The 16,748-nt window shown below is 36.0% G+C and overlaps 2 protein-coding genes across 7 annotated transcripts; one reads left to right on the forward strand and one right to left on the reverse strand.

Annotated features, from left to right (window-relative positions):
• Window positions 1-602: 602 nt before the first annotated feature.
• Window positions 603-6,569, reverse strand: LOC100878865 (E3 ubiquitin-protein ligase TRIM33). Of its 4 annotated transcripts, none has more exons than XM_076531933.1 (12): window positions 6,261-6,567; window positions 5,287-6,198; window positions 4,797-5,026; window positions 4,431-4,711; window positions 4,234-4,344; window positions 3,957-4,151; window positions 3,774-3,886; window positions 2,390-3,616; window positions 2,103-2,262; window positions 1,848-2,031; window positions 1,611-1,763; window positions 603-1,536 (listed from the first exon to the last, which is right to left on the reverse strand). In XM_076531933.1, exons 2-12 carry the CDS (start codon window positions 5,615-5,617, stop codon window positions 1,363-1,365), a joined length of 3,159 nt encoding a protein of 1,052 aa, XP_076388048.1. In that variant the 5' UTR covers window positions 5,618-6,198; window positions 6,261-6,567; the 3' UTR covers window positions 603-1,362. The 4 variants fall into 4 exon arrangements, with proteins under 4 accessions (XP_076388048.1, XP_012146672.1, XP_076388049.1 ...); XM_012291282.2 differs by having other exon boundaries at window positions 2,390-3,508; window positions 3,584-3,616; window positions 5,287-6,567; XM_076531934.1 differs by having other exon boundaries at window positions 2,103-2,241; window positions 5,287-6,569.
• Window positions 6,570-7,237: 668 nt separating this feature from the next.
• insc (INSC spindle orientation adaptor protein) lies at window positions 7,238-16,486 on the forward strand. 3 transcript variants are annotated; one of them, XM_012291278.2, is made up of 7 exons: window positions 7,238-7,493; window positions 7,791-7,980; window positions 8,055-10,269; window positions 10,759-11,112; window positions 14,615-15,037; window positions 15,110-15,317; window positions 15,389-16,486. In XM_012291278.2, exons 3-7 carry the CDS (start codon window positions 9,968-9,970, stop codon window positions 16,358-16,360), a joined length of 2,259 nt encoding a protein of 752 aa, XP_012146668.2. In that variant the 5' UTR covers window positions 7,238-7,493; window positions 7,791-7,980; window positions 8,055-9,967; the 3' UTR covers window positions 16,361-16,486. The 3 variants fall into 3 exon arrangements, with proteins under 3 accessions (XP_012146668.2, XP_076388051.1, XP_076388052.1); XM_076531936.1 differs by lacking the exons at window positions 7,238-7,493; window positions 8,055-10,269 and having other exon boundaries at window positions 7,717-7,980; XM_076531937.1 differs by lacking the exons at window positions 7,238-7,493; window positions 7,791-7,980; window positions 8,055-10,269 and adding an exon at window positions 10,336-10,493.
• The last annotated feature ends 262 nt before the right edge of the window (window positions 16,487-16,748 follow it).

Below are 16,748 nucleotides of genomic sequence, written 5' to 3' on the forward strand. Positions count from 1 at the left end.
TCTCGTGAAATAAAGTATGTACCGGCTGAAACCGATACGATTGGTTACTTAAATAAATATGTAGCTGTTCACATATAATTCGTTTTCCAAGAAAAATAACAAAATGATTTGTATATATATAAATGTTTTAAAACAATAATTAGGAAATGCATTTTATTTTTAATTTCTCTATAATTTTTTACTTTTATTAATTTCTATAAGCATAACATATTACATTTTGAATAGTACATAAATTTTTGAAATTTATAAAACTGTTATAAAATCAATTCTATATTATAAGATTACGTTCTAATATGTAATATTTTTTTATTTGTGACACAATTAATTGTCCTATTAATCTTTCTATTATATTTGAAACGATGAATTTGATTTATAAATTTACAATTTCGACTATAAAATCAATTTTTTAGAAAATAAAATTATCTTGAAAATTTTACCGAACATTTTTACATATTATACACGTGTACTTAATCTAACACATGTAAAATTATCAGAAAGTATATATTTGAATACCATCAAATAAATACAACAAAAGTAAAAAATTTCATTTTGAACAAAAATGTCGGTGTTATAAAATTGACAATAAAAAAAGGTAAAAATCAAACATTAATGTAATTAATTTTAATATATTGTTACACAACAAATTGAACACGTGCTTAACTATTAAATGTAATATATAATTTAAAATGTTAAAAGGATGAATTACATTTAAAACAATAAGTTTTGCGAATTATATCAATTTATAAAAGTTCCAATTAGTATGTTAATGTAACATATTCGATCATAATTTTTCATCAACAAATAATACAATATTTTCCCCACAAAATTTTATTAGAATGATAGCGTGTGTATGTATATATGTATATATATATGTAAAAGTCATAATACTTTATAAAAAATATACTTGTGTATTTACCGAAATACTTCATCATAAAATTAATATAATTTTCTTTTAATAAATCACTTAATCACGTGAAACAATGATACATATTTCATCAACTGATTTCACGATAAATTCATTAATGACAGTAAACATCTGAATATTCTATTGATAAACCCTGTGAGTAAAAATATACTCACTATTGATTTATAAATTCATGCATCTATAAGCTTATACATGTTAAGCATGATATAAAATTTACTGATATGAAACAAAACATCCAAAGAATTCTACGCTATAGTTATAAATGTTTATCCAGTTGTTTTGTAACTATCTTTAAACATTTATAATGTATTTTATCAATTCACTAAACGCGAAAAGCAATGCTCATTATAACTAAGAAATGTTCACGAGTTACTTTAAAATATAACGTGTTTTAAAATAATATACGTATTCAAGTGCTTAATTGTGAGAAATAAAAATCAATCGCTAACTATACGTCGATATTTTCTATTAGGAGGAAATACTTCTTCGTCTTCGTCTCTATCAGCCGAAAGGAAAGGATCGTCGTAAGCATAATTTGGAGCCCATTTCAACAATAACTTTTCAAAAAATTCTTCTAAATTTCGAGCCTCTTGATATACTTGCGATTCAACCTAAACATAATAATATTATGCAGCCGTATAAAATACATTTTAAATATGATTATAAATTTTCTAACAGTACTTACAGGGTTGTATGTAAAAGCATTCTTAAACATCAATCTGATGTCTGCCATTACTTGTCTTAAATCTGTATAATGATTTGGATGTTCTGGTTTTAATTTATCTCTAATTACATCTAATGCAATTGGTTTTTTAATGATACGATGATATTCCACTATCTGCCGGTAAAAAATACAAAATTTAACTTTTTTCATTTCATATACTTGTAATACATATAATTTAATTTTTTGCGATAAATTTACCTCACTAGATACAACTTCACGAAAAGGTAAACTCTGTTCGTACTGGCAATAAAGTTCTAACACAATTCTTTGTGCAATACGTAATTCCTTGGCGCTCATTGTATTTGGTCTCTTTTCTCCTGGTGGATCATCCGTGCAATCGAGAACATTTGTACATAGCATGCATTGCCAGGTTTCGCTTTCACTGATACACAAACGAATTGTATATGAGTAATTAAAAATCTTACTAAATTATGTAGGTTCATATATACTTACTCAGGAAACGATTTCAAGCTAGGAATATGACAATACAAGTGGAAGACTTTCGGGCATTTATCACAACATAGTACTGCATCCCCTCCATCCATACATACAGCACACCAGTCTTCGTTAGGATCATCCTTTGCCATGGATGCTGCAGCATTTTTTGAATTATCTATTGAACATATAATGATGTATAGATACTTATAATTTCGTGCACACTACATGCGTAAACAAATATAAATAATTTTTATCATACAATTACATCATTTTATATAATCATTTCTATATTATTAAAATACCTGATGAATTTTCAGTCATTGGATTCATTCCTTCGTCCGTTGAACTATCTACTTGAGTCGAATCTAATTGATTTCGTTGAGCTTCTGGTATTACCACGATTCCGTTACTATCTAATTTTGCGATAGTCAGCATTAAATCATTCAATGATTTTTGGCAAAATTTGTCTAAACTTTTTTCAGTTTCATCCGATTTTCCAGGAGGCACAGGACTAGGTGTTTTAGGTACTGATGAACTGACTGTGTGGCCAACGGACACTAAATTTTGTGATTGAGGTGGATTGTCGGAAGCAGTACTTGTTTGTGTATTATATTTTTGATTTGTATTTGACTGTTGATTTTTTAATGTTATTTTGTAAGTATCATTAGTAGGAACTGGCATGGAAGGTGCTGTTGGATGACGGGAAGTATAACAAGGAAGACAAGGATTGACATTTTGAGGAATATGCCAACGAGCTGCAGCTGGTTGTTGAATAGGATAATTCATATGTTGTGCAGGTAGAGAAGGACTACATTGTTGATGCCTCATAGCTGGCATTGATATAGGTGGAGTGGCTGGTGGATACGTATGCGGTTGTACTGGTCGTTGAGAATTATTTGAAGGATACCTATAAGGTGGTAATCGATATGGTACATGATTTGAAGAAGGGCGGAAAGGGGGAGGATTATGTGCAAGAAGTCCACGCAAACTTGTGTTTTGTCCCAGTTGGTCTATATGAACTTGCTGATGAGGATGCGTAGATGATGTTACTTGTTGATGACAACTTCCTAAAGGACGCTGCTGCATCATTAATGGTTGTTGTAATCGGTTATTAAAATTAACTGCATACGGCACCCGTGGTTGATGCGCCTGTGGCGATGATCGTGGTGGCATATTATTCAGAGGATGATGTTGCATAGGATAATTTTGTGACGGCGCTTGCTGCTGCTGCTGCTGTTGTTGTTGTTGCTGTTGTTGCTGCTGCTGCTGTTGTTGTTGTTGTTGAGTTGCTAGATGAAGAGGCACTTGTTGATAGGAATTTTGTTGCATATTACTTGATTGTTGTGTAGCAGCTGGCAGTTGCGCAGTTACAGGAGAGCCATCCATGTGTGCAGTTGATAGAGTGGGTGTTTGTTTTTGATCTGTTTGAGATTCATTGTATGACATAGATGGTGCATTTATTCCCCCTAATGGAGATATAGAAGGGTATACTCTACCATCTACAACAATTGCTCCAATAGATGAAACCACTGAAATTAGAAAAAAAATATATATTTTACTTAATATAAACGAAATGTTGATTGTCTTACTGTAATTAAGAAAATAAAATAATTTTAGTTTATAGCAATGCCACAAACTACCTATATTAATAGTATATAATTAAGCACCTATTATTATTAATTTAACCTTTTATCAAATCTGGTACTTTTTCCAAGGATAAGTGTATTCTAACTGGTATTTCTGGATTTGGAATGTCAGCTCGCCTACTTTTGATTCTTTGCAAATGGCTTGTAACAGATCTGTAATAAGAGTATTATAGAACATTCCTATTCATTTTTATGTCCATTATAGTATTAACTAAATACACACTTTTTGCTATAAAGTAATTCCATGTCTGAGCCCTTTTTTAAAGCATGAGTTACAAACTGAATGCAATGATCTGTAAGTTTTGATAATTGGTCTAAAGCAACCTTTTTTTCGTTTAACGTATTTTGCTTTTGATCGCAAACTTCGTTCAAACGCATAACCAACTGTTTGCCGCGCGTATTAATTGCATTTGTTAATCTGTATAAACAGTATTATAAAAATCAATAAATTTTGATTTATTTGAAGAATGACATTAAGCACAAAATTTAAAATAACTTACTGCACCACCATTTGTGTTATGTCTTGTACTAAACTTTTCTTTTTCTCTAAAATAAGACCTTGCCTATCTTCTATAACCTTCATTGCACTTTTCAGTAGAACCCGTTTGTAACTGAAAATAAACACATTTTATAGTTTAAAGTTTTAAAAGAATACAAAAATTTTGTAATTAAAGTAAAAGAAAACACTTCAAGTTACCTTACTTCCTTCAGTAAAGTTAATACAGAAGTTCGTGTTTCTGCAGCAATTTCGTGAATAAATTTGTACTTATGATCTCTGTGTTCACTTAACTGACAATCTCTACAAGTTAATCTATCACATGTTTGACAAAATAAAGACAACTGTTCATGTGAATGAATAGTACAAAACAAATAGCCAGGTGTTTTTTTGCTAGCTTTTTTAACATTATCTCTATCATTGGCTACTTCATCCTTTGGTTTAATTGTGTGATCCTTTGTGATTTTTAATCTTTGATGTGCCTTAAAAATATTTTCAAAATAATTTTTGGTTCATTTTTAGAAATATATATATATATATAGTATAATGATATTATAACTTTATTACCAAAACACAACTCTGACAAATAAATTCTTCACATTCCACACACCAACTTGTGGCAGGAGCATTATCATGACAACTAGTGCATTTTTTTTCTTCTTCCGTTTCTTTAGATTCATCATCAGTACCTGGGCTATTATCTTCTTCTATCAATTTTGAAAGAAATCGGTTCTCAATTAAATTTTCTGCTTGAGTAGTAACATTACAAATTTGACATGCAATTACATTGCTTTCCACTGCAACAATAAAAATATAGATATTTTTTAATTGTCATAACTTACATATTACGGTATATATTTTTTTGATAATTTTAAATTACATAAAATACATTTACTACAAGAAGTTGGATAGAATAAATACAGAAACATGTATATTTCAGCTTGTCTTTAAATATTTAAAAATATTGTTTGAATATTAGGAAGGAACTAAAAAATTGTACATTATTCATGTCTGAATCGATAAAATTAAAAATTGTAAATAAATGTTAGAGTCTTACACAGAACATCCACGTCAACTGATGTATTATGATCGTTGAGTTTAGTACTGACACATGCTGAGCATGCTGCATGTAAACATTCTAAAAGTTTTGGATCATCACCAAACGCGAAAGTTTTCCCACAAAATACACACTTTGATAAAAATGCACGCGTTTCATTTTCTTGACCATCAGTTGTACATTCGATACGCTGTTCACATTCTTCCTCGATGCAAACGCCCTGTACTTGAGATGGTTGCATGTCTTGCTTCGCGCCAGTTTGATCAAGTGGTTCTTCCTTGATCGTTGGCAATGGACCTGTTGTTAACAGCTCATTTGTTCGAGTCTCCATGCTACAATTATTCAGGCACGAATAACCACACAAAAAAGTTGTTTTTAAATGTTATGAAAATATATCTTTCTTAAACCGTGTAGCGCCATTGTCCACCATATTACATTTTCTGTACTGGTTGCAGTTGCCGCAATGTAGGTAAGAAACTCGATGTCGAACTTTTACACGTGATGGCGCTCTCTGAGATAGTGTTCAATAATTCTAGGAAACTTGCAGTGCAGCTAGGAAATATTACTAGTCACTATAAGAAAGCAGTGACATGAGGAATACTTTCCGGATCAATGTTTACATGACAAAGTGCACATATTTGCAACAATAAGCACTATAACATTTTAACATAACCTTTGGTACGAGATTAGCAGCACACCGAGCACATCAGACTTTCTAAAAATGGCTTTCTAAACAGCTTTCTAAAGCTTTCTAAATTTTTTGCCTATACTTTATTTCGGGACAGAACCGCGGTGCCGAACGACGAGTTTTCGTTCATACTGCGCCGGTCCGTTCTGATTGGTTCTGCATGTTCTGCAATCGGGGGTAATGCACATGCGTTCTTAAAGTCTTCGTGATGCCGATCATGTATCCTATTACATACCCAGTGAAATTTTATTTTGTATACTACTCGTATACTGCATTACATACACACCTATCGGGATTCGTGTATTTTATCCACCGTGTATATGATCCACCGAGTAAAAAAGTATGTTAGTAGGTCAGCACTGAGTGGAGGGGTGACTTCTGAAGTTAACTGAGTTGCGCGAATTAAATATGATCTACCGTGGAACGAATAACAGTACACTGAACACTTGAGGCTTTCTAAAGATGGCTTCTGTCTAATAGTCTAATCCAGTTAGGTTCAGTGGAGCCCTGCGTTTCCCTCACTCCGTATACCTGCCCCTCGAGTAAATTGCAACCAAGGAGGATAGATACTATCTTGTACCTTGTCTGTCGCAGAGTGTGTCCTCTTTTGGCATAAGCTATTTGAGGGGAAAGCTCACGGAGTGAGGGAAGCTCGAAATTCCGTTGAACGTGGTTGGTCCAATTTAAGCCGATTTTTAAGCGCGGATTATGTTGCGCGCCAGTTTATGCGCGGTAAACCTGCAAGCTTTCGGGGTTGTTTCTAAGCTTCTAATACAATCGCTTCACATTTAGTACTATAAATCAAAGTATACCAAACCCATTCAACAAATATTTTCATGTTACGACTCGTCGATTATATACGATATTCGTAATTCCTTTACCATTTTCGTGTCACATGCGACATTATCGGTATAGAATAGAATACGACAATAGCGCTACTGAAACTGTAGAAATCATAATCGAACGCAGCGATCGTCAATTATTTCGATATAATCGTACTCTGAATTGTTCTACAGAATCCTAATATAAGAAAGGAGTTTTTCCTGGAACTAAAAGGCACAATAATAAGGAACACTATAATTTCTTCTTGTAAAAGTAATTTGTGCTATAAATATTTTTCATAAGTAAGTAATCAACCGATCGACAATTAAAAGTTATAAAGTTGACGCTATCTAATTCTTACAGAAATTTAAATTTCACCAACCAATCAGGGTAACGCACACACGCGCTTTAAATAACAGTCAGTACCCAGCTGTCCCCCATTTCGTACGGATCTTTCCGTACAATAGATTCGACCAGACCCTTTATGCCTTTACAAAATAAGTCTATTGGTGTAGACGTTCCCGCACATATGTAGCGTTTCGAAACAATACCACAGAACAGTCAGTTGTTGTGGAATACAAAAGGTCTGTATTATCGATAATAACGGAACAGCACTTACATTTACCTGGCATTAGAAGGAATGTCTCTAAAGGTGCATCTAATAAAATAAAACTTCGTTTCCCGAAATAAAAGTTTGGTATGTTGGAACTTTAACTAAATTCAATAATGAATAATTTTTGTGATATCCTTTTTCCTTGATGCTTTAAATAATTGTTTATTTTGTTTAATGATCAATGCAACCGTGTATGCATGTGTTTGATATACGGGTGTTGCATATGTAAATTAATGATCGCATACGCGCTTTCTTTCATTCGACACAGTTAATACAATCTCACTTTCCGCCAGTCATCGAGGTTGTACACGCGATCGGTAAAAGTGCCATTTCTTAATGATCGCCTCTGCGACATGACTGCAACTATCAAACTTGTTATAGAATCTAACATTACGAGAAGCTTATTGCCACGTTTGGAAATATCTAAATTCGTCAGCATCCATTACTAATAAAATTCCAATGCGTGAAATCATCATTCTGCGAAATAATCGTCAAAGAGAACGAGTGAAAAGAATAACATGAGCTGTGCAACTTTTACTTCAATTTCTACATTTTCAAACAAAAATGCAAGGTACGTACAATTTATAAACATTAAATTATTTATAAAGTAATTTCATTGCTTGTCATGTAATTTTATTTTTCTAGATAACATATTAATATCGTATGTTAAATAATTCTTCACATTTTATTTTTGATGGATAATTGTTCTCGTAGTAACGTGTATCGGCTATGTAACTGAAAACTGATGCATAACTATGATGCCAATGCTAATACATACATGATCGACCTCTAAACGATTGAATTGCGAATTGGACTAAAGAGATCGAATCGAAGATCGAAGTCGTAATAGTACACGGGTTAAGTGAATCATTCACGCACACATACAGAAGGGACACTTCAGTGCCGTCGTTAGCTCAAGGGGCCCCGGCACTTTGAAAATGTACAGAATTATGAATTTGGAAATTTGAATGCATTTGAAATTTGGGGGCATGGAAATTTGGGAATATGGGAATTTACAAATGTAAGAGTTTCGAAACTTGAAGATTTAGAAATTACAAAATTTGCATATTTTGGAAAGTCGGAAAGTCGAATTGGAAAATCTAAAATTTGAAAATCATTAAGTTTAGAAATTTCCAAATTCCCAATTTCCAATTTTCACGAGAAATACTTGAAGAGGATCACTTCTAATTTTAGAAGTGTCAAACCCACCCTGATCCCTTCATCTAGTTACGCCAATGTCATCTGGAAGCATTTTACGCAGATGTGCAGCGCGGCGCGTGCCCCTGGATCCAATGGTGGTGGAAATGTTTCTTCGGTCAACTTCTACAGGGGAAGAGCCTGACCCCCGCGTGTACACGTACGCACACGAGTGTGATAGGGAATAGGGAGTCACACCTGGCCCTTAAAAATAGCATTGGCGTGATTTGGTGACGTTGTTCGTGGCGTGCGCGCTATGTCTATAATCACAGTTTGTTCATTCCTTTATCGACAGTCATTCTGATATCTTTCACCATTCCTAACATTTTCGTGATCGGTGTCACGTATTCGTGACATCGCAAAGTTTTCCATCATTGTTCTTTTTTAAAAAGCAATTTTAAAGTTTACATAATTATTTGGAAAGTTTACAGAAGTTTGAAAATGTCCAAGTTCGAAGTTTGAAGATTTCCAAATTCAAGAATTTGCAAATTATAAATTTTCTGAACCACCGGAATTTCCAGTAATAGCCAGTGACCATAGCGAAAGTAACGAAAGGGTTGATAATAGTTTTCAAAGCAATTGATTTGGGAAAAACTAATCGAACACAGTTCCTGTTCACGCCATTGCATCCTCGTCGCTGAGAATGCACCTAGTTACGCTTTGGCGGTTACACGAGGGTGCACACACATGCCGAGGTACTTACACGGGGGTACACGTACCGTATAGAGGTATGCAACCCCGTGGATACGACAAAAGGGAAGGGGAGGAGCTGTATTTTCATACGGGTTGGCTTACGAGCTCGAGGCGGGGAGAAGCGCGACTTACGGGAGGAAGTCGGAAGCGTCGCTATACGAGTCAGTCGTTCGCGAAGCACCAATACGTTTAGATCGATCGACGTTACGTCGTTTTTAATAAATAATTAATTTTGTGCATCAAGAAGGAGTAAACACTGAACTCGCCAGATTATTGCAAATCGATAACTTAATGATCCAGTAATTGTCCTTTAAAGTGGAGCCAATTATTTGAAAGTGGATCCTTTTCATATAGTGTACCTTCAGTAATAAAATTTATAAAAAGTAGATAATACATTGTTAACGGAAAAGGATGTTTTCGGTGTTAACGTGAAGAACCATCGGATTCTCCATGGGGGTTGCTACGGACACCATAAGGTCCTTCTGGCACGCGACCCGTGGGAGGGTCGTTCCGCTCTGTTGAGTCGTGAAACTACCCCATACGATCGCGTTATTTTACCGCTCATCCTCGTCGTTACCACAGAAACTGAAAGGGAATTTTGAAAACTTTGTTGCAACGACAACGAATTAAATTTCGATCAACGTAAAAGTTAGCTGTATAAATCGAAAATGAGCGCGTTCAAGAGACATCAAAGCAAAGTGTTCTGGAATCATATGGCTGCTCAGGATCTAGAAAGTGTAGATCCTTTTGGAGCGAGAAACAATTTCACCAGGACTAAGCAGAATCGTGGAACTTGCTTCGAGATACCCGAAGAGGAAGCGGAAGAACGATCGTCCAGCATCAACGAAAGCGACACGTTCGAAACTGCGAACGTAACGGCGATTCGTGTTTGCCCAAATGGAAATGAAAATTCTCAGGATCTGTATCCTACGATTTCGATCCACGAAGACAATAATTTGATGACTCAAACGTAAGTCGAATTACGATGGAAGCGAATGGTGTTTGCACGTTCATTATCTGCTTCTTCGTTATCGCGGTGACACACAACGCTACTTTTGTACCGCTATTCTAATTGCTTCGATTTCATGAGCGTATGATAACATTTTATTCTACGAATTTGTTCGATCGTTGTTTCATGGAGAAAGGTATCTTTAAGAGACATCGATGCCGCGTAGATTTATGAAACTTTTAAGGGTGCGTTTAATTCTTCGATTGTAAAACGTATGCGGAGTATAGCAATGTAGATGCACTTTATTATTGCAATAGATTATTATATACAATTTATTATACTTTATTATACAATTTATTATATCTTAAAATTAAAGTTTTTCAAAATGATCACCTAATATTTTAGCTATCATTTACATGAATATAATTCTACTTCACTTATCTCGTTCACCTGACGATTATTTATGGCTCACATTCCACAGTATCAGACAATCACCAAAAATGCTTTCAGGGTAACTATGGACATAAAGGATGAAGATAAAGACGACGACGAGAATATCGCTGGTGCGATAAACAGGTCTTGCAGTCCTTTGAGCCAAGACCTCAGGAGTCTAGATTCTGGCTTCTCCGATTCCGAACGATCGAATTGTTCCGAGTTGTACGAGAACGAAACACCGCGACGTCGAAGAAGACGGAAAAGAGTGAGAGATCGAAAACATGGAACGAAACTCGGTGCTACTTGGTTGGAACACGAAACTCTTCCGGATCCTACGTATACTTCGACGCCCAAGGACTCCAGAATTTTGCCTCGAAATACAATGGTCCTTAATGCGTATACCAAACGAAACGTGCCAAGAATACAAAGGTAATTGGAAGATTATACTTCGAGTAAGAAATTTACAATTCACGAGTTGGTTGATTATGATCAGATATAGTATGTTAGCCTGATCTGAATGTTAGAGCATTAACTAAGTACCAAACATGTATCTAAATTTCTGGAATACCCATATTTCTAAATTTCCAAATTTTTAAATTTTATTCTGCTTCGTGCATCACTTGCGACACTTGATCTACACATCTATTATTAACACTGACTCATGAAATAATCAGAATAATGCATTATGTAAATTCTGTCGTTATTATTCAAAGGTAACGATGCACAATTGGTATGTTTGATCAATAATGGCATAAAATTACAGCATTATTAGACATGTACATATTGAGTTGCACTAAAGGAATTATCTTTGAAGCCAAGCCGCACCTTGTAGCAGCCGATAAGGTGCGAAGAATGTATGTTTTAAGAACATGAATCGTCACGATAATGTCCTCGTGCTGAGCCAAGCGATAGGAATGCAACACATAAAATACTTCCTCATGTTCATCTGGTGTTTCGTAAACTTTCGTTTGCCCCTGTATGATGGCTAATCGCCGTGTCCACGCGCACGTTACCTTTACCGGTCATCATTCTCTAGGCTCACTAGAAGTAGCACGACTCATCGTTCTGAATATCAAATAGTCATTATATACGCAACTCGCGATAAAAACGACTTGACTTGCATTTTATTTATGACGTAACATGTAATCAATCAGGTCTGTGCACTAACGGGCGCTGTGGGGTAGCTTTTTAATTTGAGAATTTTACTGCATTTTTAAATTTGTACATTCGAAGACTGTATTTATACTTGGAACTTGGTAAAGTTGTAAATTAGATGTTTGAAAGAAATACGTGTAGAAGTATGAAATTTTTCTATGTGAAAACTAAGAACTTTGAAATTAACAAAGTTGGAAAAGTGAATTTGTAAGTTTAACATATCTGAATATACATATATGTATATTTTACAGTAACTTAATTTGTAAAACTGTCACAGAGATGACAGCATGCATAATTTTCTGATTAATATTCCGTTAGGCAGATGAAATTAATATGTGCGTGACGTGCTCGGAAATTGCAAACTGGTGCGGGTACTTAACAGCATAAATTGAACGTAGGAAAATTCCGTCGCATGTAATCAATTAACTTCGATTAATGTAGATTCAAACATCTATAACGTAAGTTCAATCTACCAGAGCAACGTAGAGACTCGATTAATTAATACTGGGAAGCAAGATCAATTTACATACTTGTTTTGCAACATTTACTCAGTGCTATCATTAAGATACCGACTGCATCGCATACATACTTTATCTTCATCGAATTAGACACTTTGAAGTTTAATGGCAAACATTACGAAATTACTTCATAGCAGATGAAATTAATGAATTTATTATGTGTAAATGTTGAGATCTGAGTAACTAATTGCTGTTGAGAATTGAATGTTCATTCGACAAACTCTACTGCAACTGATCCTTATGGATATTGTTTCAAAATGGCCGCCGTCACTGGATGACTAAAATGTTACAATATAACAAGAGTTTGCTATACTTATTGTATTTTAAATTTTATATTGTTAAAAATTACTTTCATCACATATACTAGTGTTTTAACTTCGAAATGTAACTTGATGTTCGCTTCAAGATTTGAACGCTGCTTTTATACCGTCGTAAATATTCCAATTTGTCAGACAATAAGAACTGAACAAGTCCTTTCCGAGTATACTGATCAAACTAATCTAGCTGTACCTTCTTTCATTCATTGTACATGCAAAGAAGATTGGTCCCTTCGATAAATCGAAAGCAATCCAGCACAAAAGATGAACGCATAAGTTATAACTTGGTCCGACGCATATACACGTGGTCCACAATGGAACGGCGTTCACCGATCGTGGTACGATAGATCCTCGAAGGAAATTTTTGTCCCGACACCCTGTATATTTACACGCCGTACGTGATTCAATGCGACGTGCTACACGAGGAATACGTAAATGAAAGAACGACGACGAGGTTTGACTCAACTCAACCACGGTCCGTAGCGACGACAGCAAACGTACGAAGAATTCATGCTACCGCGTGGATCGTGTGCAGGTGACGGAGTGTAGCTTATTGTTAGTCAAAGAAATGGGATTAGTCATCAACGTCCATGAGAGAACGATTTTAGTTCCGGAGGTAGCCGATTAGTCAACATTCGCTCTGTACCGCTCCTCGTCGGTGTGATTGTTCCGGAAGCGTTATCGTGCACCTGGTTATGCGGCTTGGAATTCGACATTGGTTAGGCCTTAACTATGTCGCGGCGATGGTAGCCGAGACTGCTGTCTCGTTATGGCAAGATTAAGGTATCGTAGACGGATCTTAACAGCTGATTACGGAGATCGATTGTGATGACCTTAGAAATACAATACTTTTACGAACTAATTGCGATGTACACTTTGGAGCAAAGACTGAGGATTTTTAAGATTTGAGAACTTGACATATTTGGGTATTTGAGGATTTGGGAATGTAATGAGTCCGAGATTCGGAAATGTGATAACTTGAAAATTTGTGAACTTGGAAACTTCAGAATTTAGAAACTCTAAGTATTTGGAAATGTGGAGATTTGGAAATGTGAGAATTTGAGGATGCGTGGTTCAGGGAAGTGAGGAATTAGAAATGTAAGAATTTAAAAATGTAATTTAGGCACGTGAGAATTTGAGAATGTATAAATTTAGGAATATGAGAATTTGGAAATTTCAGAATTTGATAATATGAGGTTTTGGAAATTTGGGAATTTGATAAAAAGAGGTTTTGAAAATTTTGTAATGAAATGTAGACAGCTCTCCTCCAGTGAAGCTTCTGTGCATTAAAAGTCACACTTTATTCAGCGACTGTAAAAAATCTATCGGGTGAAAAAGGTATTTTTGGGTTCAATCGATTAAAACTCGTTCATCGTTAAAACATAGCTTGACCGACATTATCAATATATTAAGCAAGCGTATTTTGAAAGTTGCAAAAATGTTGTTTATAGTTACGTAACATGATATAATGATGTCTACGTTTTAATTACTGAAATTGGGTTGACATCGTTCGCTTTCGGTGAATCAGCCTCGAACAACGAAGATCAGTGACTCAACAATGATAAGTTAATTGGCAATAAGAAGGCTAAAGCGATTGCTGAGATGTATCAGTGCTGCATAAATTTCACGGCGCGCGAATAACGGACGTAATTATTCCGGTTATTAGAACTGTTAAGATAAGGATTAAATATATGGTAATGCTTCAGGGCATGAAATACCTTAAACGATCATTTAAATTTCTGAGATGCTTAATAAAGATTTATGAATATGGGAATATAAGGACTTAGAAGTCTGGAATTTGGAAATATAATTTGTAGATGTAGAGAAAATGGGATTTATGAATTTAGAAAGGTAGAAAATAAATCTATGAAATTGTATGTCTATGAATTGAGACATCCAGGAATTTGGAAACTTGAGAATATAATCGTAATTCTTTTTCAGACTAGAGGAGGATCAAGTAGACGCGCCGAAAATTCCAGCGTCCATCTCCTTCGAGGAGGAAAGTCTCGGCGATTTTCTGTACGCAGCCGAGCCACCGGAGGATGCCATAGAACCGCGGAGTACGAACTCGTCGACGAATTCCTATGAGACCGAATCATCCTGCAAATCTCTTCTCCATTCGAGAACCTACAGACAATCGTCGTCGGTTAGAGCGTGGCTAAGTAACCTGGCGATGGAGACCGAAAGCGAGTGCAACAACACTCTTCAAAGCAAAGCTCTGCCACGACGGAAACGTCGTGAGTTCTTGAGTGAAAGAGACGAAATGAACGATCTGAAGACTTTGTCTTCTTTAGCTACTGCGGCCGCGAATAAGTTGTTGATAAGGGTGGAGCAATTCGATAAACACTATGAATATATCTTTGAGTAAGTGTACGCATTCGAATTCGAAGGAAAAATATATGAATGACTGTATTTATATTTCGCTTTTTCTCTCAGCAAAGTGTCGCATATAGAAAGAGGCAGATCCGAGAAAGAACTTCTGCGTGCCATTGAGGACGATGCTTTCTCCGTTCTCTCGGAGTTGGGCGCACCACCTCCTCGTAGAATACAGCAGACCAGTTTGAAAGCAATACTATCGCAATTGGAGAGCATCAAGACTTACGTAGATAGCGCTGTGGATACACGTTTAGATTTCTATATCGAGGTATTGTTAATCTCATCGAGTGGTTATGAAGGTAATGAAAATATGGTACTGAAATTGATATTTTCTTGCAGAAAATAGTCAGAGGTTTGGAAGAGTCACCGAAGGATGACACAACGGTAGCCAAAGGTGCTTTGGCGGCTTTGACTGCTCTAGGACTATCAGGGCCTCGGGCAGGAAATAGTATCACCAGGTGTTCCGGTATCAGGGCTCTGTTGACGTCCCTTCTCACAGCTGGAGCATCGTCGGTGGATTTCGTTACGGCTTCCCTTCGAGCTTTGGCGAGCGTATGTTCTTCTGCCACAGTGATACACCAGTTCGTCAAAGATGGAGGTCCAGAGATACTGACGGATCTGCTGAGCACGGACAAAATGTCCGAGAAGGAGAAAATGGAAGCGACAGCGTTGGTCGTGCAAATAACTGCACCGTGGGTCAACGCTTTAGGTTTACCTTATCTGGAACCCTTCGCTAATGACCTAATTCCTTCGTTGAATCGTCTAGTCGAGAGTACCAACTGCGGACAGACATTATTGTTGGTCGCAGCCGCGTTCAATCATTTGTCCAAGTCCAGAAAATGTGCCCAGGTGATACTGGAACACGGGACCGTGAAGAAGTTGCTGAAAACCGTGAAGAAATCAACCGGCAAGAACGTTTGGTTGATGGAGCAGGTAGCAGCTCTTATCAGCGAACTGGCACGTATCCCCGAAGCTCGAGCACACCTGGCGGAAGCTCGAGCCTCTATCGCGTTGGTTTCTTTCCTTAGAATGAGACCGCCAGGTCTTGAAGATGCCTACAGACGTTTGGAAATTACTGCAGCAGCAGCGCTCACGAGACTCTGTGTGGATCCAGAGATCGCGAGACAAGTAGTCGCTATTGGAGGTGCTGATTGTCTTCCATCCTGCAGGGTCGATGATCTACTTACGGAGGACGAAGATCAAGTCGAAGCGGGATTGCTGCAGTATACGAAATCGTTAAGAAAAGCGTGTAAAAAGGCTGCGAAACAAATTGATATTGCAAAGGCTAGCGACTGTAGTACATTAAGTTAAGATTGTACTTAGGAGAACCTATCGGTACAGCGCAATTTATTCGAGAAGTTTTTGAAATGTATAATTCTTAATATTATTTAGGTATAAATAGTGTGCCGCAATAAAGATCATGCAAATTTTCTATAAGTCGATTTAAACTATTTCTTAACCCTACGTTCATCTAATTTCATGCTGACCTAATCTAATCACAATGTTCTAATATAACACTATTTTTGGCTGTTCTACTAGAAGCTGTAATATTCTGGCTCATGTAAAATTATGTAAATAAAATCCGCTTTGCAAAAGGAAACGTTTATGAGAATAATTTTGAGCTCAAAAAAAGTGTTGCAATATTTTCATATAATTCCCTTTCTTAACGACTGTTTCATGTGTATACCATAAGAATATA

The sequence above is a fragment of the Megachile rotundata genome, chromosome 5, assembly GCF_050947335.1.
Source record: "Megachile rotundata isolate GNS110a chromosome 5, iyMegRotu1, whole genome shotgun sequence".
In the NCBI taxonomy this organism is placed as follows: Eukaryota; Metazoa; Arthropoda; class Insecta; order Hymenoptera; family Megachilidae; genus Megachile; species Megachile rotundata.

What these genes read in the sequence shown, in the direction of transcription:
- insc (XM_012291278.2), top strand. Translation starts at nt 9,968, where the DNA reads ATGAGCGCGTTCAAGAGACATCAAAGCAAAGTGTTCTGGAATCATATG. An exon ending in AATAATTTGATGACTCAAAC is followed by an intron (nt 10,270 to 10,758) that starts GTAAGTCGAATT and finishes AAATGCTTTCAG; the next exon opens with GGTAACTATGGACATAAAGG. An exon ending in AACGTGCCAAGAATACAAAG is followed by an intron (nt 11,113 to 14,614) that starts GTAATTGGAAGA and finishes ATTCTTTTTCAG; the next exon opens with ACTAGAGGAGGATCAAGTAG.
- LOC100878865 (XM_076531933.1), bottom strand. Translation starts at nt 5,617, where the DNA reads ATGGAGACTCGAACAAATGAGCTGTTAACAACAGGTCCATTGCCAACG. An exon ending in AGTTGACGTGGATGTTCTGT is followed by an intron (nt 5,027 to 5,286) that starts GTAAGACTCTAA and finishes TTATTGTTGCAG; the next exon opens with TGGAAAGCAATGTAATTGCA. An exon ending in GTGAAGTTGTATCTAGTGAG is followed by an intron (nt 1,764 to 1,847) that starts GTAAATTTATCG and finishes TTTTACCGGCAG; the next exon opens with ATAGTGGAATATCATCGTAT.